This window comes from Equus caballus, chromosome 25 (assembly GCF_041296265.1).
Source record: "Equus caballus isolate H_3958 breed thoroughbred chromosome 25, TB-T2T, whole genome shotgun sequence".
Lineage (NCBI taxonomy): Eukaryota > Metazoa > Chordata > Mammalia > Perissodactyla > Equidae > Equus > Equus caballus.
Window position 1 is genome coordinate 41,155,836 of NC_091708.1, and position 26,029 is coordinate 41,181,864.

At 41.8% G+C, this 26,029-nt stretch overlaps 1 protein-coding gene across 1 annotated transcript in view; it reads left to right on the forward strand.

Annotated features, from left to right (window-relative positions):
• Window positions 1-26,029, forward strand: part of GPR107 (G protein-coupled receptor 107) — a 71,222-nt gene that overhangs the window by 7,258 nt on the left and 37,935 nt on the right. Inside the window, exons 2-9 of the mRNA XM_014736087.3 lie at window positions 14,060-14,182; window positions 14,504-14,554; window positions 14,803-14,882; window positions 15,884-16,023; window positions 18,088-18,125; window positions 19,704-19,760; window positions 23,665-23,775; window positions 24,124-24,257. Coding sequence (XP_014591573.2) covers window positions 14,060-14,182; window positions 14,504-14,554; window positions 14,803-14,882; window positions 15,884-16,023; window positions 18,088-18,125; window positions 19,704-19,760; window positions 23,665-23,775; window positions 24,124-24,257 — 734 coding nt within the window. The remainder of the gene's footprint in view (window positions 1-14,059; window positions 14,183-14,503; window positions 14,555-14,802; window positions 14,883-15,883; window positions 16,024-18,087; window positions 18,126-19,703; window positions 19,761-23,664; window positions 23,776-24,123; window positions 24,258-26,029) is intronic.

Sequence of the window (26,029 nt, forward strand, 5' to 3'; positions counted from 1 at the left end):
TGGCATCTAGGTTGGCGGCAGAGCTTATGAAGGTGGATGTTGGTGCCACCACCTAACACATTCTGGGAAGAAGATGAGATAGTGCTGTTGAGGTGACTGAATAGTTGGAAAAGGAATAAGAGCGAGATGCACATTCATCCTCCACCTGTAAACCTGTGTCCCCCCCCACACACACCTTTTGGTGAAGGGATTATTTGGGGGATGTGGTTGTCTCACTGGCGTATTTTGCAGGATGGGAAGGCAGTTCTGTGTAATTACCCATTAGCATAGCTGAATTACTCCTTTTCCTCATGTTAAACCAAGAGAGAGGCCTTGTAGTTGGGCTTGAGCACGTGCTGCCCTTTAGTTAATTGGTGTGGCCAAAAGGCAGCAGTATCCATTTGTGTGGGCCTCAACAACATGAGTGTATACATTGATCTGAGTCTTCCTTTTTTTGGTGAGGAACATTTCCTCTGAGCTAACATCCGTTGCCACTTTTCCTCTTTTTTTGCTTGAGGAAGATCAGCCCTGAGTTAACATTTGTGCCAGTCTCCCTCTATTTTGTTTGTGGGTTGCTGCCATGACATGGCTTGTTTAGTGGTTTAGGTCTGTACCTGGGATCCGAACCTGCAAACCCAGGTTGCCGAAGCAGAGCTGCACCCTGTGCACTACGCCACAGGGCCAGGCCCTGAGTCTTCTCCATTTCCCTACCGACTTTTATGCGCCAAAGTGGGATAGTCCATAGTGCTCTGAAGGTTATTTTAACACCAGTGCCTGACCATTTGAATTAGAAAGACTCCTAACCTCAGTCCAGTCGTGCACTGCATAACGACATATCGGTCAAGGGACCGCATGCACGACAGTGTCCCGTAAGATCAGTACCATACAGCCTAGGTGTGTAGTGGGCTGTGCATTTGGGTTTGTGCAAGTACACTCTGTGATGTTCTCACAATGACAAAATCGCCTAACAATGCATTTCTCAGAAGGTATCCCTGTTGTTAGTGACGCATGACTATATACACGTAAAATCTACGGACCTTTCAGGGTTTCATCTCTTTTAAGTACTACTATCTATTAAGCACCTGCTCATCGGCATAGGTGTATATGAACATGTGATACACTTTTTCTGGTCATTACTCTTTGGTGGCGTGTGTGCCAATTTGCTTTCTTCTGAGAACACTGGTGTAGAGCAATCAAATATTGATTGCTGAGGTTTCTTAATAAAACACCCCTGGAAAATTCCAATAATTATTTTGTCTTTTTTTCCACTTTTATTTCCCCTTGCCCTTCCACTGCTGCTGTTATGGATTTTTGCTGCTGCTGTTTTTATCCCCGGTGCACAAGGGTAAACCTGTGGTTTACTCTTTTATTAACTAGGGGGAAAAAAGTTGGGATCAAGAAAGATTGTCTATGCATTAGGTTTTCCTTTGCTTCATCTCTTTGGTTGAAGAAGAATAGCATGAATATGGCCAGGTGATTAAGCACTAGGAGTCTTCAGTGTAAATGATTGAGAAGATGGATGTATGTACTGGGTTGACTGGTGTCCCTCCAAAATTAATGTCCACCCAGAATCTCAGGATGTGGCCTTATTTGGAAATAGGGTCTTTGCAGCTGTAAATAATGAAGATTAGGTCATACTGGGTCAGGCTGGTCCTAATTCAGTATGACCAGTGTCCTTCTCAGAAGAGGAGGCACACAGAGAGGGAGGAAGGCCGTGTGAGATTGGATTGCTGCAGCTGCGAACCAGGAACCCTGAGGATTGCGAGCAACCGCCAGGAACTTGGAAGAGGCAAGGAAGGGTTTTTTCCCTAGAGGCTTCAGAGGGAGCATGGCCTTGCCGACACCTTGATTTTGGACTTCTAGCCTCCAGAACTGGGAGAGAATAAGTTTCTGTTGTTGTAAGCCACGCGGTCTGTGAGTGTTTGTTACAACAGCCCTGGGAAACTAATACAATAGGTATATGATAACCTCACTTCGAAGCTCCACCTTCATAGCAACGTGTTGCTACTCTGTTTCCAAGTGGTAGCGTTCAGAGAATGTCTTCAGCAGAGCAGTGATGTCTGTAAGTAGATGAATCAGATCCCCTTTGCACAAATACTCTGGAATCACTGCCAGTCGATCAGGATCCGCCTGATCACACCAGCCTTACTTGGTAGATCTTCCTTTACCAGTGGCTACAGCCCCACTGCACGGACTGCTTTGTGAATTCCACCCCCTGCCCCTGAAGAAGTATCTGGAAAGTTTTGGGAAATTAGAAGAGGATCTTCCTCACACCTGCTGTGCCTCCGCTCAGGTCCACTGACTCTTAGCTGGTCCATCCTGTAAAACCTCAAACCCTTCCTAGGCATGCCTCCAAAACTGTGATCAGTGTGTAAAATCAGTGTTTGCTGCAACTGGGTGGACTCACAGGTTAGCCGGGTCTGTCCAGAATCTCGCCCAGGGTGGTGCAGAAAAGCATGCAGTGTGCTCTCGCGACAGTATGAGGTCAGGCCCAGCCCCTTGGCCTTGTGAGCGTGGAGAAGAGCTTGGTCGAGGCAGCCAACAGCTCACCTAAGGCAATTCAGAGTGAGGAGAGGAAGGGAGCTGGGGGAGTGCAACACGGAGGGAGATGCTGTTGACTCATTCAGTGTTGTTTGAAATCTTTCGTCCCTCTTAAGTATGCTCCGTAACTCTAGCGTATGAGACTGCTGTGGACACAGAAAGGTTGAGACCGCTGGCTCGGTGACGACTGTTCTGTGCTCACTTGGGGGAAATGAGGTGTTCTACAGAATCTAAATTTTTTTTTTTTTTAGATTGGCACCTCCACTAACATCTGTTGCCAGTCTTTTCTTCTTCTTCTCCCTCCAAAGCCCCCCTGTACATAGTTGCATATTCTAGCTGTGAGTGCCTCTGGTTGTGCTATGTGGGACGCTGCCTCAGCACAGCCTGATGAGCGGTGCCATGTCCACGCCCAGGATCCCAACCTGTGAAACCCTGGGCCGCTGAAGCAGAGCGTGCGAACTTAACCAGTCGGCCACGGGGCTGGCCCCTGAATCTAAATTTGAAGTGATGGTAATAGCTACTTATTATTAAAGCATCTATTATAGGCCAGAGACTATGCTAAATATTTGATATTTTTTATTCACTGACTCCTCATAGCAGGCCTTTGAGATAAATGTTATTATCTCTGCTTTATGAATTAGGAAAACAGAACTTGGGTTACATAAGTAGAGTCGGAATTTGAACCCAGGATCCGTGCTCTTTCCATCTTACCACTTGCACTGAGCGAGCAGCCCTCAGTGACTGTCAAGGAGGCGAGCCCTGATCACCAGGACCCTAGACTTCTGTGCTTTGCATTTTCTGTCAGCTTTTTGTAGCTCTTCTCTTTCCTCATATGCTTAGCTGTCAGATTTTTGTTTCATGAGTGAATTTTACCTGATTCCTTTTGTGAGTTGCTGTCTGTATGCGGTGAGCCAAGAATCAATATTAAGCTTAAGGTGGTGTCTCCTACCAGGAGTAGTAGGCAGTCAACAAGTGGTAGATGATACTGTTGTTGCTTCTCTGTGATAGTGGAGAAGCTGATCATGGGCACTTAAAGGCACTTTTGCTTACTTTTCGGGTCTGATGTTTATATTAATCAGAGGTCACAAACTTCGATGCTCGTAGAAGCCGGGTAGATACCAAGTGAGCTGGCTCCGTGAGACAGCAGGGCGCGCCCGCTGAAGAACAAACACATGCCCCTTGTGCAGGTGGCTGCTGCCCTGCTGCAGCAGACGGTTGCTGTGTTGGAATGTGGCCTAGACATGCTGGATCTTGTGGTTCTTTTTCTTCCTTCCTTTCTTTCTTTTTTAAGAATAACTAGAAATTCAGACTTTTATGTGAAATTAACTAGCAATGGATTCAAGTTAAAAAACAAAAACAAAACACTGTGTTGGCCAGATAAAACACATTTTGTGGGCCAGTACAGTCTGTAGACTGCCAGCTGGTGAGCTGTTGAAAATACAGAAGTGACCAGGTAGGTGACCTTCAGCCAGCTCACTTAAGTGGTGTGTTTATTTTCTCAAGTTCCGTTTATGAGAAAACTAAAGTGAAGTATCATTACTCCACGTGCTCTATTTGAAAGCAGTTTAATATGAAGTTGTTGGGCAAATCAAAGTAAAAGCATTTCTTATGTTTTAGTATTTAGTTAAAAGACCAGAATTGTCAGTATAAAACAACTGTTTTTAAAGTGGGGAAAGAGGAGAAAGTACACCAAAATGGTAGTTGTCTTTAGGCGTTGTGATTATGGGAATGCTTATTTCCTCTGCAGATCAGCCCTTTCCTCTGAGCTCTAGACAAGTATGTCCAACTGCCTGACCCCCCGCCCCCCGTTCCATTCAGATGTCTCGTAAGCACCTCTGTGTGTTGAAATTCAGCTTGTCCTGCCACTCCCTTCACCCCCAACGTACGTACTTCTCCTGAAGATTTTCTTTTCTTAGTAGCTGGGACCACTAGCTACTCATTTTCTCAAGCCAGAGTCTGTTATTCTTAACTTCTCATCACCAAGTTCCACAGATGGGTGTTTTAAATAGCTCCCCAGATCCATTCACTGCTCTGTCATCACCACTGTCACTCTTTGGTCCAGGCCATCCTTGTATCTCTTGGAGCAGTGTGGTCTCCTCACACCTGGGGTCCCAGTGTTACTCCAGTTCATATTTTCTTTTGTAGCTGGAATGATCTCCCTAAAAGCCATCTCCAGTCACGTCACTCCCCTTTTAAGCCCATTGGTGGCACCCTGTTCGCCTTAGGGGAGAGTTCACAGTCCTTAATGAGGCTGCCCAGCTTTCTGTGAGGCAGCCTCCTCTCGTCCCATTGCCCGTCCTTTCTTTAGTTTTTTAGTTCATGCATGTGCATCTTGGTGAATTTTTTTATGACTGAACATACCCATGTGACCAGCACTCAGGTCAAGAAACAGGACATTACTAGCACCCTAGAAGCCCTCCTAGCTCTCCATTCCAGTCACCAGAAGGCCCGAAATTACACACATCTCAATAAGGAGGAGGAGAGAGGTCTTGCCTTCCTCAGTTTCATATCATAAGGCAATGTGATAATACTGGGAATCAAGCAGATCAATGGGACAGAATAGGAAGCACACACCAGAGACTTCTGGCTTCATGAGGATGGGATAAGCATCTATTGCTTACCTCTGGAGCATCACAGAGCAGTGGAAGTTAGGACAGATTGCTCTGGAGTAGTCTCAGGACAACTGGCTTCCCATATGGAGGGAAAAAAAAGAAACAGCTACCTTCCTCACACCTTACACAAAAATATATTCCAGGTGGATTAAAGACCAAAATGTAAAAACAACTCTAAAATTAGATGTATATTTTTGTGTAATTTTATATAAATTTATATTTAAGAATTTATATGTATATATAATATATTTATATACCCTTGATCCCCAGACAAATATGTGTAAGAAGATATGTACAAGGATCATAATAGCTTTCATACAGTTTTGTCATACCAAAAGATCGGAAATTCCCTGAGCACACAGGATGGGGAAATGGATATATTGTGATGTACATGTGATGGAACACAAGCAGATACATGAGGAACTGGAGCATTAAGTGTATCAGCGCAGGTCCTCAAAGAGTGCAGTGTCTCTGAAAATGCGAGTTGTGGAACTGTACATGCAATATGACACAATTTATCCACAGTTTTAAAACACAGAATGATACTGTGTGATGTTTATGGATATATCTAGTAAAAGTAATTTAAAAAGGAAAAAGCAGAAAACCACCTAACCAATTAATGAATGTGGGAGGGATGACGGAGGGAATAGGATTCGGCAGAGATACAAGGCGCTTGACTTTGTCACTAACCTTTTATTGTTTCCCTCCTTTCCTCTCTCCCTTCCTGTGGATCTGAAGCAACTGTGATAGAGACATTTGATAATTCCGGAGTGGGTGAATGGATATTGGTTGTCGTTTGTTTAACTTTGCTACGACTAGAAGGGTTGTGAGCCTCCTGAGAGCAAGGGCTCGCTTGCCCTGGTGACCATTGAGTGCACAGTGCCTGACACATAGTGGGGATTCAGTCTGTCTCTGTTGAATGAGGGAATGAATGCGTTTCTGTGTTCCAGTTTTTCTAAAATGAGCACTTATTACTGACAAAGTGTTGTTGCCGTGTTTCTATAAACAGGAATTCTCTGCACTTGGGTGATGGGCTTGTGTGTACTCAGGACATGGCTGATCCTGTTATAGATGCCACCAAACAGCGAGAGTATACATTATGGTTTAGTTTATACTTTTCCAGCTAATATGATCTTTCGTTTGCTTAGTCCCACCTAAGAGCTACAATGACTGAAAAATGTGGTTTAAATTTTCTTCGATGTGAAAGGAAAAGACCAAACTGTTATTGTAAGTTATCGCAGAGGGTGAGGATGCAGCTCCTCTCCTGTCCTTTTGCAGTTATGTTTTCTGTGAGCGGGTACAAGTTTTATCATCAGAATAAACAAGTGATATATGTCTATTTTTAGAGATTTTGTTTTTCCTTTTTCTCCCCAAAGCCCCCCTGTACATAGTTGCATATTTTAGTTGTGGGTCCTTCTGGTTGTGGCATGTGGGACGCCGCCTCAGCGTGGCCTGATGAGCGGTGCCATGTCCGCGCCCAGGATCCGAACCAGTGAAACCCTGGGCCGCCGCAGCGGAGCGCGTGAACTTCACCACTCGGCCATGGGGCCGGCCCCCAACAAGTAATGTTAAAATAAAACAGATTAGAGGGAAAATCTCCAAATTCTGAATGGTTTTCACAAAGTGAAATAGGGGTGACTTTTTTTCACTTTGGTTCTTTTTTCCCTAATGTAGTTGTCATTTATAATTTTTAAAAGTTAAATTTGATTATAAAAACTATCCTACATTTCACTCTAAGAAGTCAAATAAAAATGATTTTTTTGAATATAATACTTCATTTTCAGAGGCATAGTTTGTAGAAAACCAAAAAGGTTTTTGGATGGATAAAGTACAGATTAGAACACTGGTTATAATTGCCTTTCATAATGTGTTTGAAGGAGTAAAAGAGTATTTAGTGTGTGCCAGGTAACTGCTTTCTGGTGAGCTGAAAGCTTTTCTGATACAAGGGTGCTCAGGCGTGTTAGGCGTCCTTCCCCCACCCCGCCCCCTCGAGTGGATCCCTCGGAGTGGCCCGCTGTGCCCGCGTAGTGTGCGCATCTCCCGCCGTAACTTTAATCACCTTCATACACTCCTTCCCCACAGGTAGGTTTCTTTCTCTTTTCTTTTTTTGTTATAGTCACACTTTATAAAATGGAAGTCAGCTCAGGTTATGTGCAGAGCTTTTCAGTGACTTCTGAGCCCAAGTCCGGCCATACTGGCCTCCTGTAGTCCTCAATCCACGGAGCACGGTTCCGCTTTTGGGGGGCATTCCTTGGTGCCAGGCCTGGAGTGCCCTTCCTCCTGACGTCTGTGTGGCGGTTGCCCACACTCCTCTCTGCTCGGAGCTGCCTGCTTGGTGGCGCCTGCTCCGACCACCCTGGTTGAGGTGGCAGCGCTCCCCACCCTCCTCCGCTCGTTTCCCGGCGTGATTTCTCTGTAGACTCCTCGCCATCCAATAGACCACGTCGTCCACTGTTATTTGTTCTTATCTGTCTCCACTGGAATATAAGCTCAATCAGGCAGGAATTTTTGTTCATTTTATTTAGTGCTCCGTTCTCAAACTTAGAGCAAGGCCTGTTGGTACTCAGTGAATACTTGCTGAATGAATCAGCTTGTCTTTTTCATTTATTATCTTGTGGATATTTAAAAGATGTTAGTGTATGTAGGCCTACTTATTACTTCTTTTTTTTTTTTAAAGATTTTATTTTTTTTCCTTTTTCTCCCCAAAGCCCCCCCAGTACATAGTTGTATATTCTTTGTTGTGAGTCCTTCTAGTTGTGGCACGTGGGACGCTGCCTCAGCGTGGTTTGATGAACAGTGCCATGTCCGCGCCCAGGATTCGAACCAACGAAACACTGGGCCGCCTGCAGCGGAGTGCATGAACTTAACTACTCGGCCACGGGGCCAGCCCCCCTACTTATTACTTCTTAACCACTACAATAATACTCCATTGTGAGGAGGACTCATGACTTATAAAAATCATTCTTTTGTTGATGAAAATTTATATTGCCTTTTTATTGCTTGATTTTAGCTATTATACTAAGGCTGCTGTGAATATTCTTGTACATATATCTTTGTGTATCGGCTTTAGTATTTCTGTGGGGTAGATTCCTAGGCGTGGGATTACTTTAAGTGGAGGGTACCAAATAGCCCTCTATAAGGGTTTAATCAGTTTACACTCCCACCAGTAGGACATGCGAGTGTTGAGTGTTCATTTAGCCACATGCTGCACAACATAGCACATTTTAGGTCTTCTGTCATCCTGATAGGAAAAAGGTGACATCTTGTTTTAAGTTGACCCTTGATGAGGTTCAGGATCTCAGCATGTTTATTAGCCTCCTGTTGTCTTTTAATTTCAGATTTACTCTATAAACCAGAAATTTTAGGAAAACTTATTTCAGTAAGAGTTTACTTCTCAGTATGTATGTGTTCTTAAATGCTGAGAAAGCTTTTGTGGTGGTAAAAAGAAAGTTGCATGCAAACAGAAAACAGGAAGAAGCGAACAAAATTGCATCCATAATTAAGACCTCAAACTACACATTTTAATTAAACTTTTGGGTAAAATTTTGGTTTAGAATTTTGAAATCTTAAAAGGAAATTTTAATTTAACATAATAGTTTATGGAAAATACAAACGAACCTTTCAGAATAATCTGAAATAATCCAGAATAATCTGCTGGTGCCGCCATTTCTCTAATGATAGGTTAGGTATCCAGCACAGTAATTCAGACTGCTTCTTCCTCCTCAAGTTAATGCTGATTTCCTTGTTTTGGATAAATGCTTTTGAGATTGTAATTGTGTTAGAGCCAATTGTGTTTTCACTGATTTCAGATAATAAAAGTCTACTAGAAAAGCTAGGAAAAATTACAAAGTTTTACAACCAGCCCTGTGAATATGAACCTGGAAACAGTCCTGTGTTTTATGTTCCTGTGACCTTGACTTCTCATGGATGAACAATCTCGTTTAATTAACTTGATAAGTAGTTTACTGTGATTAGGAATATAGCATGTTATTAGGGTTATGTTTTTTTAAAAAGCCTTTGTCAGATACACACTGAAAGATTAACAGATGAAATGATAAAATAGCTGGGATTTGCTTCTAAATAATTGAGATTGGGGCTGGGGAGGAGTGTAGAGGAATAAAATTGACCACAAGTAGATAGTTTGAAATTTTCTATAATAAAAAATTTAAAAGCAAACAAAAGATACACCATTTATTTGGTTGTAAAAAGTATGAGGTGGTTAAGACCAGAGGTTTGGGGTTTAAACAAACCTAAGTTGGAGTACTGGCTCTGCCACCTACTAACAGTATGATTTTAAGCGGTTTTTACCGCTCTGAGCCTCTGTTTCCTCATCTGTAAAATGGGCATATCAACACCTGCCTCAGAGTGTTGTAAGAAGAATGAAGGGTAATACATAAAGCTCCTCTTAGCACAGTACTAAATTCCAGGTCAAGTGCTTGCAATCTCTGAAATCCGTGAGGAAACAGACAGACTTTACTGCTGTCAATACTGATGGAAATGGTAGGTGGTTGTTGAAATGTAGTTAAATCTTCATTGCTGTGTCTGCTCTTGTCCTCCTCACCCTACTTGGCGGCTCCTTGCGTGTGCCTCCTTTTGCTTGGTCACCTTGCCATCAAGAGACTGACATCACTGCCCCTTCTAGGAGAGTATCTGGAGGGAGAGAGATGAGTGCTGAGGTTTCTTCTCCCCTCCTCCCACCCCGTCCCCAGATGCTGGCTGAAGCACCCCGGCACAGGACTTGCAAAGTGGCTGGGGCACTTGGCCCAGAGCGCCCAGATCTCTGACTTCCCCGTGGTGGAAGGAAAGGTTCCCTTGTTCCTGGACAGTTAGGACTGGCTGTTGGGATTTTTTCTGGGACTGAGTATTTTTCACCTCTTGGGCCTCAGCTGTTAGTGGTGTTTTGTAAATATTGGTTTATTTACACTGAATTGAATCGAATAAAGTGGAGTGGGTGATTACAATGTATGACCTTCCTGGTCCCTTCTAGTCTCAAAATTTCTATGCCTATATGATTTGTATAATGAGATACAGTTTACAAAGTCACTTCCATATGTATCTTAGTTGATATTGTGACATAATAGCTTAAAATGGAGATGGGGGTTAGGTTAGGTGAGGGTCCTGCGGATATTGCTGGCAAATGGTAATACTTAAAAAAAAAATAATGATTGATTTTTCTGTAATTATAAATTAATACATGACCTGTTATAAATTTAGAAAATACAGAAAAATGTAAAGAAAAAATTGTTACCCACCATCCCACTGGCACTAACATTTTTAGAGCTGGTGAGTTTCTCTCAAATATTTTATAAATATGTAAATAAGTGTAAATATATATGCCTTTTAACTTTTTAAAAACAAATTTAGCTCTTACTGTATATAGATTGGATTTGGTTCTTCGCATTTAATATTTTTTCCAGCTTTAATGAGGTATAATTGACAAATAAAAATTGTATTTAAGATGTACAGTGTGGTGTTTTGATTTATATATACATTGTGAAATGATTACCACCATCAAGCCAATTCATGTATCCATTACCTCACATAGCTACTTTCTTTTCTTTTTGGTGAGAACAATTAAGGTCTACTCTCCAAGCAAATTTCAAATATACTATACAGTATTGCTAGATCTCCAGAACTTACTCATCCTGCATATCTGAAACTTTGTACACTTTGACCATCTGTCCATTTCCCTCCACGCGCCCACCCCCAGCCCTTGGTAACCATCGTTCTGCACTCTGCTTCTAAGAAATCAACATTTTTAGATTCCACATATAAGTGAGATCATGCAGTATTTGTCTTTCTGTGTCTGGCTTATTGCACTTAACATGATGTTCTCCAGGTTAATCCGTGTTGTCGAAAAAGAGAAGATTTCCTTCTTCTTTGAAGGCTGAATGATAGTCCTTTGTGTGTGTGTGTGTATCACATTTTCTTTATCCATTCATTTGTTGGCACCACTTATGTTTTCTCTGGATCTTGGCTGTTGTGAATAGTGCTGCAACAAACGTGGGAATGCAGCTATTTCTTCAAGATGACAATTTTGTTTCCTGTGGATACATACTCAGAAGTGGAATTGCTGGATCATGTGGTAGTTCTAGTTTTAATTTTTTTCCAAACATGGGATTTATTTATTTGGGTTTTTTTGGTGAGATCCATTTGCCCTGAGCTAACGTCCGTTGCCAATCTTCCTCAATTTTTGCTTGAGGGAGATTAGCCCTGAGCTCACATCTGTGCCAGTCTTCCTCTATTTTGTGTATGGGGATGCCTCCACAGCATGGCTGATGAGTGGACTAGGTCTGCGCCTGGGATCTACGGCCGTGCTGAAGCAGAGCGCAGGGAACTTTAACCGCACAGCCACGGGCCCGGCCCCTCATTTTTAATTTTTTGAAGAACCTCCGTATTGTTTTCTGTAATAGTTGGTCCATTTACATTCCCACCAACAGTGTACAAGAGTTCTCTGTTTCTCCATGTTCTCATCAACGCTTGTTCTCTTTAGACTTTTTGATAATAGCCATTTTAACAGGAGTGAGGTGATATCTCATCATGGTTTTAATTTGCATTTCTATAATAATTAGTGATGTTGAACACCTTTTCATACACCTGTTGGCCATTTTTGTGTCTTCTTTTGAGAAATATCTGTTCAGATCCTTTGCCCATTTTTTAATTAGGTTATTTGTTTTCTTGCTGTTTAGTTGTTTGAGTTCCTTGTGTATTTGTATATTAACCCCTTATCAGATATATGGTTTGCAAATATTTTTTCTCATTCCATGGATTGTCTCTTCACTCTGTTGATTGTTTCTTTTGCTGTTCACAGGCTTTTTAGTTTGATGCAATCTTGTTTGTCTATTTTACCTCTGTTGCCTGTGCTTTTTTGGTTTCTGTCCTAAAAACCTTTGCCCATACCAATGTCAAGCTTTTTTCCTATGTTTTCTTCTAGTAGTTTTCCAGTTTCAGACCTTACATTTAAGTCTTTAATCCATTTTGAGTTGAGTTTTGTATATGGTGTGAGATGAGGGTCCAGTTTCATTCTTCTGCATGTGGATATCCAGTTTTCCCAATGCTGCTTATTGAACAGACTATTGTTTCCCCATTGCGTGTTCTTGGCACCTTTGTCGAAGATCAGTTGACGGTATATGTGTGGATTTATTTCTGGACTCTATTCTGTTCCATTGGTCTGTATGTCTGTTTTTATGCCAGTACCATATTGTTTTGGTTACTGGAGCTTTGTAAGATAGTTTGAAATCAGGTAATGTGATACCTCCAGCTTCGTTCTTCTTATTCAAGATTGCTTTGGCTGTTTGGTGTCTTTCGCAGTTTCATATAAATTTAGGATTGTTTTTTCTAGTTCTGTGAAAAATGCCATTGGAATTTTGATAGGGAGTACATTGACTCCGTAGATCGCTTTGGATAGTGTGGACATTTTAACAGTATTAATGCCTTCAACCCATGAATACAGGTTATCTTTTCCATCATTTCTATCTGCAGTTTCTTTCATCAGTGTGTTTGTAGTTTTCAGTGTATAGATCTTTCACCTCCTTGGTTAAATTTATTCCTGAATATTTTCCTGGGTTCTTGATGCTAGTGTAAATGGGATCTTTTTGTTTGTTTGTTTCTCTTTGGGATATTTTGATGCAATCAAAATGTTGTTGTTAGTGTATAGAAATGTCACTTTTTTTGTATGTTGATTTTCATATCATACAACCTTACTGAATTTGTTTATTCTAACAGGTTCTTAGTGGAGTCTTTAGTATTTTCTATATTTAAGATCATCTCATGTACAAACAGAGACGTTTTTGCTTCTTCCTTCCCAGTTTGGATGCCTCATTTCTTTTTCTTGCCTAATTACTCTAGCTAGAACTTCCAGTACTATGTTGAATAGGAATGATGAGAGTGGGCATCCGTCTTGTTCATGGTGTTAGAGGAAAGACTTTCAGCTTTTCACTGTTAAGTATTATGTTAGCTGTGGGTTTGTCATATTTGGCCTGTATTATGCTGAGGTACATTCCTTGTATACCTAATTTGTTGAGAGTCTTTATCATGAAAGGATGTTGTATTTTGTCAGGTGCTTTTTCTGAGTCTGTTGAAATGATCTTTGGATTTTTCCCTTCATTTGGTTAAGTGATGTATCACATTTATTGATTTGCATATGTTAAACCATCCTTGCATCCCAGGGATAAATCCCACTTGATTGTGGTGTAGGATCTTTTAATGTGCTATTGAATTCAGTTTGCCAGTATTTTGTTGAGGATTTTTGCATCTTTGTTCATCAGGGATATTGGCTTGTAATTTTCTTTTCTTGTAGTGTCCTTATCTGGCTTTGCTATCCAGATAATACTGGTCTTATAAAATGAGTTTGGAAGTGTTCCCTCCTCTTCAGTTTTTTGGAAGAGTTTGAGAGGGATTGGCATTAACTTTGCCTTAACTGTTTGCTTACTGATTCAATCTCCTGACTCATCAGTGGTCTGTTCAGATTTTCTGTTTCTTCATGATTCAGTCTTGGTAGATTGTATGTTTCTAGGAATTTGTCCATTTCTTCTAGGTTATCCAACTTGCATTTCATATTATATCCTGATCATTTTCCCATATTAAGGGACAGTTGTATGAAAATGGCTTTCACAGCAGATCTGTGTTGAAGTCTCAGCCTTACCACTTATCGTCTGCCTGGCTTGGGTCATTCGTCTCACCTCTGAGCTTGTGTTTTCATCCCTGTCGTGGGGATACTGCTCTTAACCACACCGGGCTGAGTGAGGCTTAGGTATCATGGGAAAGCCCTTGGCACATAACCTGGTTCTTGGTAAGTGCTGAGCATATGGAAACGTTGGTTAGCTAGCAGGAAACTAGATACTATAGTTCTTCAAGCAGATGAATAGGTTAAGTAATCAAATTAACTTCTCCATATTACTAATTCCACTACTGCATATCTTTTTTAGGACGATGTGAGGCATAAGGTTCATCTGAACACCTTTGGATTCTTCAAGGATGGGTACATGGTGGTTACAGTCAGTAGCCTTTCAGTGAACGTGCCTGAAGGAGCCGCAGACAAGGAGCCCGTTGTAAGTGCCTTTCTGGGAGGTCGAGGCCTTTGCCCTTTTTCGTTCCTTAGGTGAGAGCTCCTCCCCATACTTTAAGATGAAGTATCGGAATGCGCAGAAAATTTACCTTGTGAGCAGGCATCAGATAGTTTTACTTTTAACACTGAAGTTGTAATTCTTGAATAATTTTAGTAATTAGTGATGCTTCTTACGAAATGAGTGCTAAGAAAACCGAGAGGAGGCCAAACCAAAAGCGTCAGCTTTTCTTCTCTCAAAGTAGGAAAGGTCTGGATGCCAGGGTATCAGGGAGATACTTACCTCTACTCTTTTTACCCTTTTTAGATTGGATTCACCCTGGACCGCACAAAGAATGATGGATTTTCTTCTTACCTGGTGAGCTTAAATGCCTGACCTGATCACTCCCTTCCCTTGAGCCCAAGACACTGGGTGGGAACAGGCTGCTCCTTTTGGTGCTGTTCTCCTGAGGTGGTGGCTGCTCTGACTTCCAGGCGTCTCTGAGCACCAGCAGTTGTGTTTGGAATGGAGGCTGGGCCACGTGTTTGCCTTGTTCCCGAGAACTTTTTGTTCTCGTTCTAGTGTGAATGTCTAAGATGATGTACAGTTGGCTCTTCCTTTCTCAGGATGAAGATGTGCATTACTGCATTTTAAGGCAGCAGGTTGTCTCTGTCACCCTTCTAGTCGTAGACATCTCCAAGAGTGAGTAAGTAATTCTAACGTTCCTTCACTTCCATCCTAGAGTAAAGTTAGAGGGCCTTTGGTAGCTAAGCTAGTTTATTGAGTGTCTGCCATGTGCCAAATACTGTGCTGAGTGGTGGAGATTAGAACCAAGATGAGGGAGACAGAGGTCTGGTCCTTGAGGAGCTTGTAGGTTAATGAGGGAGACAGAAGAGCAGTGCAGATGATCACATCAAAAGAGAAGGAGTAAGGCAGAGAAGCCGCGGAACTGTGAAAGAAAAGGGAAGGCTTCAGTAAGTGTTGGCCCAACCGGCCTTCTCATGCACAGACTTTACCAGATGAATGAGAAAGGTAGAGCATTTCAGGCCGAGGGAGCATTCTCTACAAAGGCGGAGTAGTGTGAAATACCCTGGTGAGTTCTTTATTCACATGCAGCTGAGGGAAAGAGGGGAAGGCTTCTCCCAGTCAGAACTAGAAGTGCTTCCCTTCAGCTGGGTCGTGTTAGCTGTGGGCACGTGTCCACTCAGGCATGGAAACTCCCTGGCCCCTTCTCGGGTGGGACGGGTCTGTTACGAAGGGAGAAGGGAAGAAGTGCATGTTAGGCAGGCTGCTTCTGGTGCCCACTGCCCCTCACGTGTTCCCCTAGACTTCACTTGAACGTCTTCTTGGTTTTTTATGTCTTGTTCCATTTCCCTTGTATGCCAATTTGTTGAACACATTACGGATACTTGGGGGGAAATATGTACATCAGCATCATGTGGTTGCTGAGAACTTAAGCTTTACAGTGAGACTGCCTGGGTCCTTGCCCAGCTACTTACTAACTGACTACTCTGGGCACGTATGCAGCCTTTCTGAGCGTCCACTTCAGCATCTGTAAAATGCGTGTAATAGAATCTACACCACAGGACATTGTCAGGACTCCGTGAGATGATGGCTTTAGAGCTTGAAACAGTGCCTAACAGGCAACAGTTAAATGGCCATAAGCATTACTGTCAACTGTTTTCCTTCTGTCGTATTTAAATATAGAGTGAAAATACGATCTCCACCAGACACTGATACCCAGTTACCAAAGATCATCTTGAGCAAGGATGAGAAAGTCGTTGGCCAGAGCCAGGAGCCTGGTGTTCCCCCGGTCTCGGCAGGCAACCAGACTCAGAAAAAACAAGGTAAACTGCCGAGTGGAAACCAGCATTTTCTTCACTGTCTTGCTTCTGTTGATTCTTTTTTGTTCCTAAGTAAAAACAAACATGATCTTAGCCTTATTTTATGTTGGAAGTTATACAAAAATATATGACCATTAAAGAAAAATGTGGGAATTATGAGGAAGATGGAAAAAGAACAGTCGTTTCTCCTTACTCCCAGTGTTAGAATTTTGGTAATTTATGTTTCCTTCTAAGTTTGTTTCCTAAGTCTGGAACATTTGATTTTAAAAATTTAGTCATATTTATAATTTTATAAGCATCCCCATTCACTTAACTTTAAGATGTTTCATACTCATCAGATATCCCATTAAATGCGTAGTGTAATTTGCTCAACCTTTCCCCTTAAGGAGACATATTTCTATTTTGATGCTATTATAAATACTGCTGCATTGGGCTTCTTTATTTGTAGAACTTTTTTCATGTATACAGAACTTTCGTTTTTCTTTTGAGGAAGATTAGCCCTGAGCTAACTGCTGCTAATCCTCCTGTTTTTGCTGAGGAAGGCTGGCCCTGAGCTAACATCCATGCCCATCTTCCTCTACTTTATATGTGGGATGCCTACCACAGCATGGCGTTTGCCAAGTGGTGCCATGTCCGCACTCGGGATCTGAACCAGTGAACCCCAGGCCACTGAAGGGAAACGTGCACACTTAACTCCTGCGCCACCGGGCCGGCCCCTATAGAACTTTCTTTAAGATGGTTTCCCAGAAATAGAATATCTGGTTCACAGGATATTAATACTTTTGAGAATATATCTGATACATAGTTTTAATTCCTTTCCATATGAGTTGAGTAGATTCATACTCCTATTGGAAACATGTAGAAATAGTGCCTGCATCACCATGTCCTGGCCAATCCTGGGTTTGGAGGTTTTTTCCCTTAAATCTTAAAGTGAAAGGCAAAAAGGTCTTCTTTTTGTATTCACTGTTATCATTGAGGCTGCACTTTTTCCCCATACGTTGATTAGCCAATTTACATTTATCACTTCTTTTATTAACTGTCAGGTTTGTCTAATAATTTATATGACTTCTTTAAAAATAATTTACTATTTATTGTATTATTTACACATATTTTTCCTCAGTCTGTCAAAACTCTAACCTAAATTAAAAGACTTACAGGAATATTGCGTTTGTGTGGTGGTGTAATTTAATGCCAGTGCACCATCTCCTTTTCCAGGTTCCTCATGCTCACACAACCATTCCCTGAGCGGAAAATACAGTCTTGTGTCACTTAACGACAGGGATGTGTTCTGAGAAATGCGTCATCAGGCGATTTCATCATTGTGCGAACATCGTAGAGTGTACTTACTTACACACACCTAGATGGTACAGCTACTGCACACCCAGGCTGTATGGTACTGATCTTATGGGACCTCCGTTGTATATGTGGTCCACCGTTGACTGAAACGTCATTGTGTGGTGTATAACTATATTCTTTTCCATTATTTATTCCAAAACTCTATTCCTTCCTGCAGGGAGCTTGAGATCCTGTCTTTCTCATGAAGAGTATCTTAAGTAAAAATAAGGGACAGATGCCCTCTCTGTTCCTTGAAAGAAGCCGTTAGCAATCTTAATACTCCTTGCTATGGAAAAAAGTATGCGTTATGCTAATAGTATTTGCTGTTTATTTTTTCCATGTATGTAAATAAGTCTCGTATGTTATATAAATATTTTAAATAATGATCTGTTTACAAATGTAATTACTTAGAAAATAAGGAAAGTCACTCCATGTGGCATCACTGGCAATAACATACACTAGATTATTCAGAGATGAATTCCCCTGTTTGTACTAAATATTATCATTTTTAGATAGCATTTATAGTATAGCAAGTTGCAATTTGCCGCTTCTGCAGCTCCGGATTGTTTTGGGTTCTGAGGAGACGGTAGCTTACAAGATAGCACATGGCCTCACCTTTTTGTTTCTTTGAATTCTTTGATATGAGACAAGCTAGAGTCTCATAAAATGACACTGTGATGTACATATGAGCTGAATCATGCAATAATATCTTTTGAATGTTTCTGCTTCTAGACAGTGGAAAGTTTACAAGAAGTACAGTGGATTCAAAGGTAAGAACTAACCACCCACTTGTGCTCAGCTTTCCTGGATATACATGTATGTATGTATATGTGTGTATATATGAATATATTTATGGACGTAAGTATGTATATATATTCATGCCTAATCCACAGGGAGTTGCCTTATGTCTGGGGAGATAGCATTGACACACTGAAACAATTTCAAAGTAAAATTGGGTGCCGAATTGTACAGCACTTAGTGTGACAGGGTGAGCTAGTGAGGGGAGAGGAAAGTGAGCTATCTGGAGAGCCTTCTTGAAGGAAGTGTCAGCAGGGCTGAAGTTTGGTGGACTTATTTGGAGAAGAGGAGAAGAAAGGGGATGAAGACTGTCGCGAGCAAAGACTGGAAGTGGAAACGAGCATGACAAGTACTGGCCACTGGGCTGTTTGAAGTAAAAGGTACATATTTGGGAGTAGAAGAGGGATCTTGGATAATATAGGGCCATACATTTGAAGGTATTGATGCATAGAAGTAGGAAGTCATCGTGTCTTCTTGATCAGAAAGAAATGTGATGAATGTAGTGTCTCAGGAAGATCATCGTTCTGAGTGTAACGTGCAGGGTAGCCTTGGAGAGGAAGACAGTGGAATTAGGGGACTCAGGAGGGCTGTGGTTGTGATAACACAGGTTTGGGGTGAGGAGGATCTGAACCAGAGCTGAGACTTGGGGTGTGAAATAAGGGAGCAGGCTGGGGGTAGTTGGGGCTAGTGGAGGGTAAGAGGAGAGGCAGACTTTTTTTGCAGAGGGGTAGGTAGGAGAAACAGCAGAAGGAAAAACTGGGGAGGTTTGGGTTTGGGATGTATTGATTTTTCACTGGGGGGGCATCCAAATGGCAGTATTTTATTTTGTTTTGTTTTAATAGTTTTACTGAAGTATAATTGAATAGAGTAAACTGCACATATTTAAAGTGACGATTTGATAAGCTTTGATGTGTACATCTGTGAAACCATCACCACAGTCAGGATGGTGAACATATCCATCACCCCAAAAGTTTCTCCTGCCCCTTGGTCATCCTTTTGCCTCCAAGCAACCACTGATCTATCACTACACATTCATTTTATAGAACTTTATATAAATGAATTATGCAGTATGTGCTCTTTTTTGTCTTCTTTCATTCAGTGTAATTATTTTGAGTTCGTCTACGTTGTTGCGTGTATGAATAGTTCATTCTTTTCATTACTTAGTATCAGTCCATTGTGTAAGTGGCAATATGTTGATCCTGTGAGATTGGGAACAGAGTCCAGGTGATGTGTCGGGGTGTGAGCTGGGTGGGCATCCTTCATCCTGCTGAGGCTGTAAGAGTAGAGAAGGGCTCCAGCAGGCAGACTGCGGGGGAGGGCAGGGCCTAGGGGGTTATTGCAGAGGAAAGGAAATGGCTGAAGAGACATCATCATTTTCTGGGGACGGAGATTTTAAGCATCTTGAAAAGATGGTGAATTTTATTTTCAGAGAGCTTTTGAAGGTCAGCAAATTTAGAGTTTAAGAAGAATGTGTTTTGTGTCTTTTTTATTTCTATTAGCATACTTTTTCTGCCGGTGTCTTCCTAAAACAGGATATTATGTCTTTTTAGGCAACAGGAGAGAATTCCTTTTCTATTCATAATAAGGGTGGAGCAGTTTCATTTCAGGTATGTGTTCTCTGAGTAAAGCTTCATAGACTTTATCTCTACCATGTAAAAGGGTGTATTTTTTAAGGGATTTTGAATTTAGGAATAATAATTTAGGCCTGCTGTGTGTCAGTCGTTGAATATAGTAGCTCTCTCCCTAACAACCGAAAGGTGGCTATTGTGACCACCACTTATCAAATCAGAAGCTCTGAGATGAATAACTTTGTGAGTGTCTAGTGTCAGTGACAAGGCCAGATTCCAACCCAGTTCTGCCTGGCTGCCCACAACTCTGCCTCTCTGAATCCCGTGCTGCCTCTCGTTCAGAGTGGGCCGGAAGCCCAGAATTCTGTGCCTCAAAGAACCATTGGTGACCACTAGGGTGGTGATGTAGTTTTAGAGATGCTCTCACTGCAACTCGGAGGCCTGGAGTGACCCGCTCGGCTGTTGTGGTTATTAGCTGCACGTGAGTGCTTATGGCAGCATCACAGCCTGTGTACAGGTAGGACATTGGCCTGGATCTCAGAATACACTTCCCAGCTGTTGACCTTGGACAACTCACTTAACTTCTGAACCTTGCTCTTCAATCATCTAAAAATGAAAAATGATGGCATTTATCTCAGGGTTGTTCTATCATTTTTTTAAAAAGGAAAGTGCTATGTAAAGTACTATACAAATAATTTTTTACCGTTAGTTTGTAAGAGTCACTGCCTCTTTTCTAACCGGTTTTCATTAGTTGAGGTATAATTTGCTTAGAGCGAAATGCACAGGTCTTAAGTATAGAGTCTGATCAGTGTTGACAAATTCAGGCCCCCATGTTTCCCACTATCAAGAGTCTCTGTGTTTTATCACCTCAGAAAGGCCCCCCAGCCCTGCATCCGCTGTTCTCATTTCTTACACCATAGATTACTTTGCCTATCTGACAATGTTTCTATGTTCTTTAAGTTCAGTAACTATTGGTATTGATAGCTCACTGAGAGCTTGTGGGGTGCTCGTCTGCTCTGAGCCCTCAGCAGCTTCCCATCTGTCTCAGAGGGAAAGGCACGTCCTCTCAGTGTCTCCAGGCCCACGTGGTCTGGCTGCTGTCATCTCTTGCCCCTCAGCCCCTCTTTCTCCCTGCCTTGCTCACTCTGCTTCAGCCACACAGGCCACCCTGCTGCTCCTAGACAGGATCGAGCCTGAGGCTCTGCTCCAGCTGTCCCCGCTGGCAGGAACGCTATTCTCTCGGAATCCATGTGATTAGTTTCTTTCTCCTTCAAGTCTTTGTTCAAATGGCACCTTCTCAACAAGGCTTCCTCCAAGCGCCCTGTTTTAAATGGAGCCCACTCCCCTTTCCCCCACCCTCCGCTCTGTTTTTTCCCTCACACTTCTTTCCATGCTGTATATTTTACTCATTTATTGTGTTTATTGACTGTCCCTCCCTTTGGAAGGTAACCATAAGATCAGGGATTTTTATCTGTTTTATTACTGATGTCTGTGAAATTCCTAAGCTTGCTCCCGGCCCACAGTAGGCTCTCCGTGAGTAATTTTGGAGATGAATGAAGGAATGCCAGGCCTTGTGCTAAGTACTTCTACATTATCATTATCTCAGTTCGTCCCCCAACAACTCTAGGAAGTAGGTACTGTTATTATCCGCCTTTCACAGATGAAGAAACTGAGGCTCAGAGAGGTTAAGTAACTTGCCCAAGGGGAGGATTCAAACCCAGGTTTGTCTTACTCCAAGGCCCATGTGTTTAACCACTTTGCTTTACTACCTCCTTAAGAAAATACGAAAGGTACTTTTCTCTCTTCTTTCCCTCACTTTAAAATGCTTGTTAATAAAAGAAGTTTTTTGAATGTTTTTTAAAAAGGCTTTTTTAAAGAAATCACAAAAGGAAATCGTTATAGGATATACACATTTGCCAGTTACTGATGCTTGGTGTCAGGGTGAGTGTGGAGGGGATAGCAGCATATGTGACGATGAAGAACATTGGCTGAAACAGCTAGTTTGTAGGGTTCTTGGGATGCATCAAACAGGCAGTGGACAGACAGCTTGCCTTTTCTCTGGCTCCCCCTCCTTGTAAAGAAGTCAGAAGGTGACTCCTTACTATTTTGTGACCAAGGATCTGCCCAGTTTTGAACAGTGTGATCATTCTGAGCTTTTCTGCCCCATTCACAGGGTAGCTGTGATAGTTCATCTCCCTAAAGCAGGAAAGGGACTGTCAGGGCTTGTTCCAACTCTAAGATTGACATATTTGCTTTATTTTGTTTTGTTTCGTTCCTTTTTTTTTTTGAGGAAGATTAGCCCTGAGCTAACATGTGCCGCCAATCCTCCTCTTTTTGCTGAGGCAGACTGGCCCTGAGCTAACATCCATGCCTACCTTCCTCTACTTTATATGTGGGACGCCTGCCACAGCATGGCTTGCCAAGTGGTGCCATGTCTGCAGCCGGGATCCGAACCAGCGAACCCCGGGCTGCAGAACGGAACATGCAACCTTAACCGCTGTGCCCCCTGGCCAGCCCCTGTTTCGGTTTTTTCTTTAAAGGTCAGCTGCCTACTCTGATCTACCATGATGACTCTGTTGATGTTTTTTTTTTATTATTTCTTAGAAACTTCATATGAGTCTTACTTTTGGAATTAAAAGTTACTGATATGTTTAGAAAAGTTTTCTAAAGATTTTATTTTTTTCTTTTTCTCCCCAAAGCTCCCTAGTACATAGTTGTGTATTTTTAGTCGTGGGTCCTTCTAGTTGTGGCATGTGGGACGCCACCTCAGCGTGGCTTGATGAGCGGTGCCGTGTCCACACCCAGGATTCGGACCGGCAAAACCCTGGGCCGCTGCAGCAGAGCACACAAACTTAACCACTCAGCCACGGGGCCAGCCCCTAAAAAGTTTTCCTTTTCTGGCTACCTTGCGTGTCCCAAAATACACGCTCTCACATTTAGGACAGGGTGTAACAGATTAATAATTTCAGCTTGAATATTCTTGGTCTTTTATTTCCATCTTCTTGTCAGATGTTTCTTTTTTCCCCGTCTTTTTTAATTGTGATGTATAGTATACACACAGAAGCGTATATAGTACTTATGTTGAGTACAAATAATTATGATCACCTTTGTAACTGTCCCCTAGGACAAGAACTAGAACAGTGCTGGCACCCTGGAACGCCTGTGTGTACCTTACATCCTTTCCCAACTCTAGAGTAACCCCTATCATGAAGAATGTTATCATAATCATTTCCACACTTTTCTTTATATTTACCATCTATACATGTAGCCCTAAACAATATATTTTAGGCTTATATTAAAATTTTCTCTAGAATTGACCAAGGAGTCACATTCTGTGATCTTATATATATAAGGTTTTTTGATTGACATTAAACTTCATTTGAACACATGAAATATATGAAAAACATGGAGAAATGTTTAAATGTAGAAAATGTAGCCTCAATCACTGTTCTCTAAAACCATAGGTGTGAATTCTGATGAGGGAACATTGGTCCTTTTCCTTTTCAAGTATCAGATGAACCTCCTTTATTTCTCAGGAGTATTTTTTTACCTGAAAAGCAAAGTAATATGTTGTCTTGAAAACTAGATAACTGCATTCTAGGTTATCTCTGCAGACTTCTGTGAAAACCCATCGCTGATGGATAGATACATGATAAAGCAAGTATAGTAGAATATTACTGGTTGAATCTAGGTAGTGGGTGTATAGGTATTCACTGTATAATTCTGTCAACTTTTCTGTTAGCTTGAAAATTGTTAGAACAAAATATTGGGAGGGAATCATAGAGTAAGAAAATATCTGTTTAAATTCTGCTCTGGGAGAATTTGAGTAATTTAAGTAGTCTATCTTTATATTCTTCTGTCTATAGTGTTCATGATTTATTTCTAAGATTTAAAAATTTAGCTGAGGATTTGAGTACCCTTAAATTTTTTTCTTCACTTACAGTTTTTCTTTAACATCAGCACCAATGACCAAGAAGGCCTCTACAGTCTGTATTTTCATAAATGCCTTACAAAAGAAGTTTCATCTCATAGCAAGTTTTCATTCAACCTTGATGTGAGTACCATATGGAGTGTGTCCCACATAGATTTTGTCAGCTGTGTAAAATGGGAGGCATTTATTTCTCTATAAGAATAGATTTTAAGAACACTTAAGCAGAGTAAGAGAAAAATGTGGCCAGAATAACGTCTCTGCCAGTGGGCAGGATACTTCAGCGGAAGATTCGTAAATAAGAAAATGTAAAGCAGTTTAGGGTGTGTTTACACTTCAGCCTGTGAGTTAAGAATGAGCTTATTTTCTGCTGGTACTCACTTTCTTAAGCTTAAGCGTAGCAGCTAAGATTACATACAAGTTGCTGGATATGTGATGATGTGTTCCTGAAAATTGATTTCATGTTGGTTTCAGATTGAGATCACAGAGAAGAACCCTGACAGCTACCTCTCAGCAGGAGAGACCCCTCTCCCTAAATTATACATTTCTATGGCCTTTTTCTTTTTCCTTTCTGGGACCATCTGGATTCACATCCTTCGAAAACGACGGTAAATTATTACTTCCTTGAGCCCTTCAACTTAGAGTGTGTTGGGATTTGTATAATTTCACCTTTTGCTGGCTTCTGAACCTGGAAGGAATTGGCACTGGCCTATTCCTCAAACCAGCCTTGCAGTGAGGGAGGCGTTTGCATGCCCTGCTGTTTATTTACTTCCCATTGCTTTGTTTAGAAAGCAAATCCAAATATTTCAATAACGTACAAGGAAAGTAAAATGTATAAGCGAAGTGTTTCCATAGCAAAGACGCTGCAGTCCAGGACTCATAGTGAACACATTGGTCCCATTCTGGGCTGTTTGTTCTTAAGAGTTGCTGAGTGACAATGACCCACTGCCTGGGTGAGAGCATGACGTCGCTGCTTCGTGCTGAAGTCCTCAGCTCAGAGCCAGTCTGGGACAGATCCTCATCTCCAGAGGCTCCTCGCTGGGGAAAACCTCTTCAAAGGCCTCCTGCCTGCCTCGTGGCCTTTCTTCTGAAACCCCTGAGGTTTTAACTTCCCGTACTGGGTTCTTGAGGGGAGCAGCTGCATATGTGTGGAGCTAGTGTTTAATTCTGTCTTCCTCCCTCCAAAATTGAGAACAAAATATTAATTTTCAGTTAAAGAATAGCGTGAAGCATTTATTATTAGTATAAGGCCCATAAACTGAGTAAATGATGGTATGTGAATATGGTATTGTAATATGGATTAATTTAAATTCGTCCAATAGTTAAGGACCCCCAAATATCAAATACCTCTTTCTCTGGAGCATTGGAGCAGAAATTAAGACCTCTTTAATCCCTGGTGGCCTGATTGCCTTCTAGGGGACATGCCCAGCCAGGGTATTGGGCTCTGCTGGGTGCACTTGCTCCTTCCTATTTGTTGTAATATCCTTTACACCCACCAGATGCAAAGACCTTCACAAATCAACAATCTTGTTGATTTGTGAAGGACCCTATGTAGTCGTGTTTGGACTGGTTGATCAGTCAGCCATTAATAAGAAAAAAAGAATCCTACAAATTCGGGTCAGAAAGGGTTTTTTTGTTTATTTTTTTAAAGAAAGTTTTGCTCTTGCACTTATTAGAAGAGTAAGAACTAGGAGTCAGACGCCTGATTTCCAGTGTGACCGAGCACTGTTAGCGCCTGTGTGCCCAGCTTCACTCTTAAGTGTGCTTTTCCTTGGCTGCCAAACCGGGACAGTGATAATTTCCCTTCTTCCTCTGAGAGCCTTAGATCCTTAGATTTTTTTTACGTAATTACCCCAAAATACTGTGTATGAGAGGGCTTTGCAAATCAGGGTGCTATGCAAATATGAGGTCCACGCAAAACAGCTTACTAGCCAGGTGTTCAGTGGTTTAATTTCCCTTTATTTACTGATGCAGCAGTCCTTGTCACTGATTCACTTATATATAATTGTGGCAACAGTTCTAAATCTGTGGTTAAATGAGACTGACCTACCTTGTACAAAATGTTCTAAACTCTCCTTGAAGTAGAGTATACATTCAGAAATATGTAACTTAAGCCCTCCGCCCATCCCCGTGTTTTTCCGGGAGTCCTACAGCCAGTTGTGTTGGGTTGGAAATTTGAGTCATGTAAAGGATGTGACCCCATGGCTGCCGGTACATTTCAGAGGCTCGTAGTCCCATAAAGCTGGAAGGAACTGAGAGACCTTTGCCTGGTTTTATTGAGGCCTTGAGAGAGGAAGTGAGAGACATGGCTAGTGTCACGTGACAGAGCTGGCACTGGAACCCAAATCTACTTGCGATGCATACATGGCTCCTCTCAACT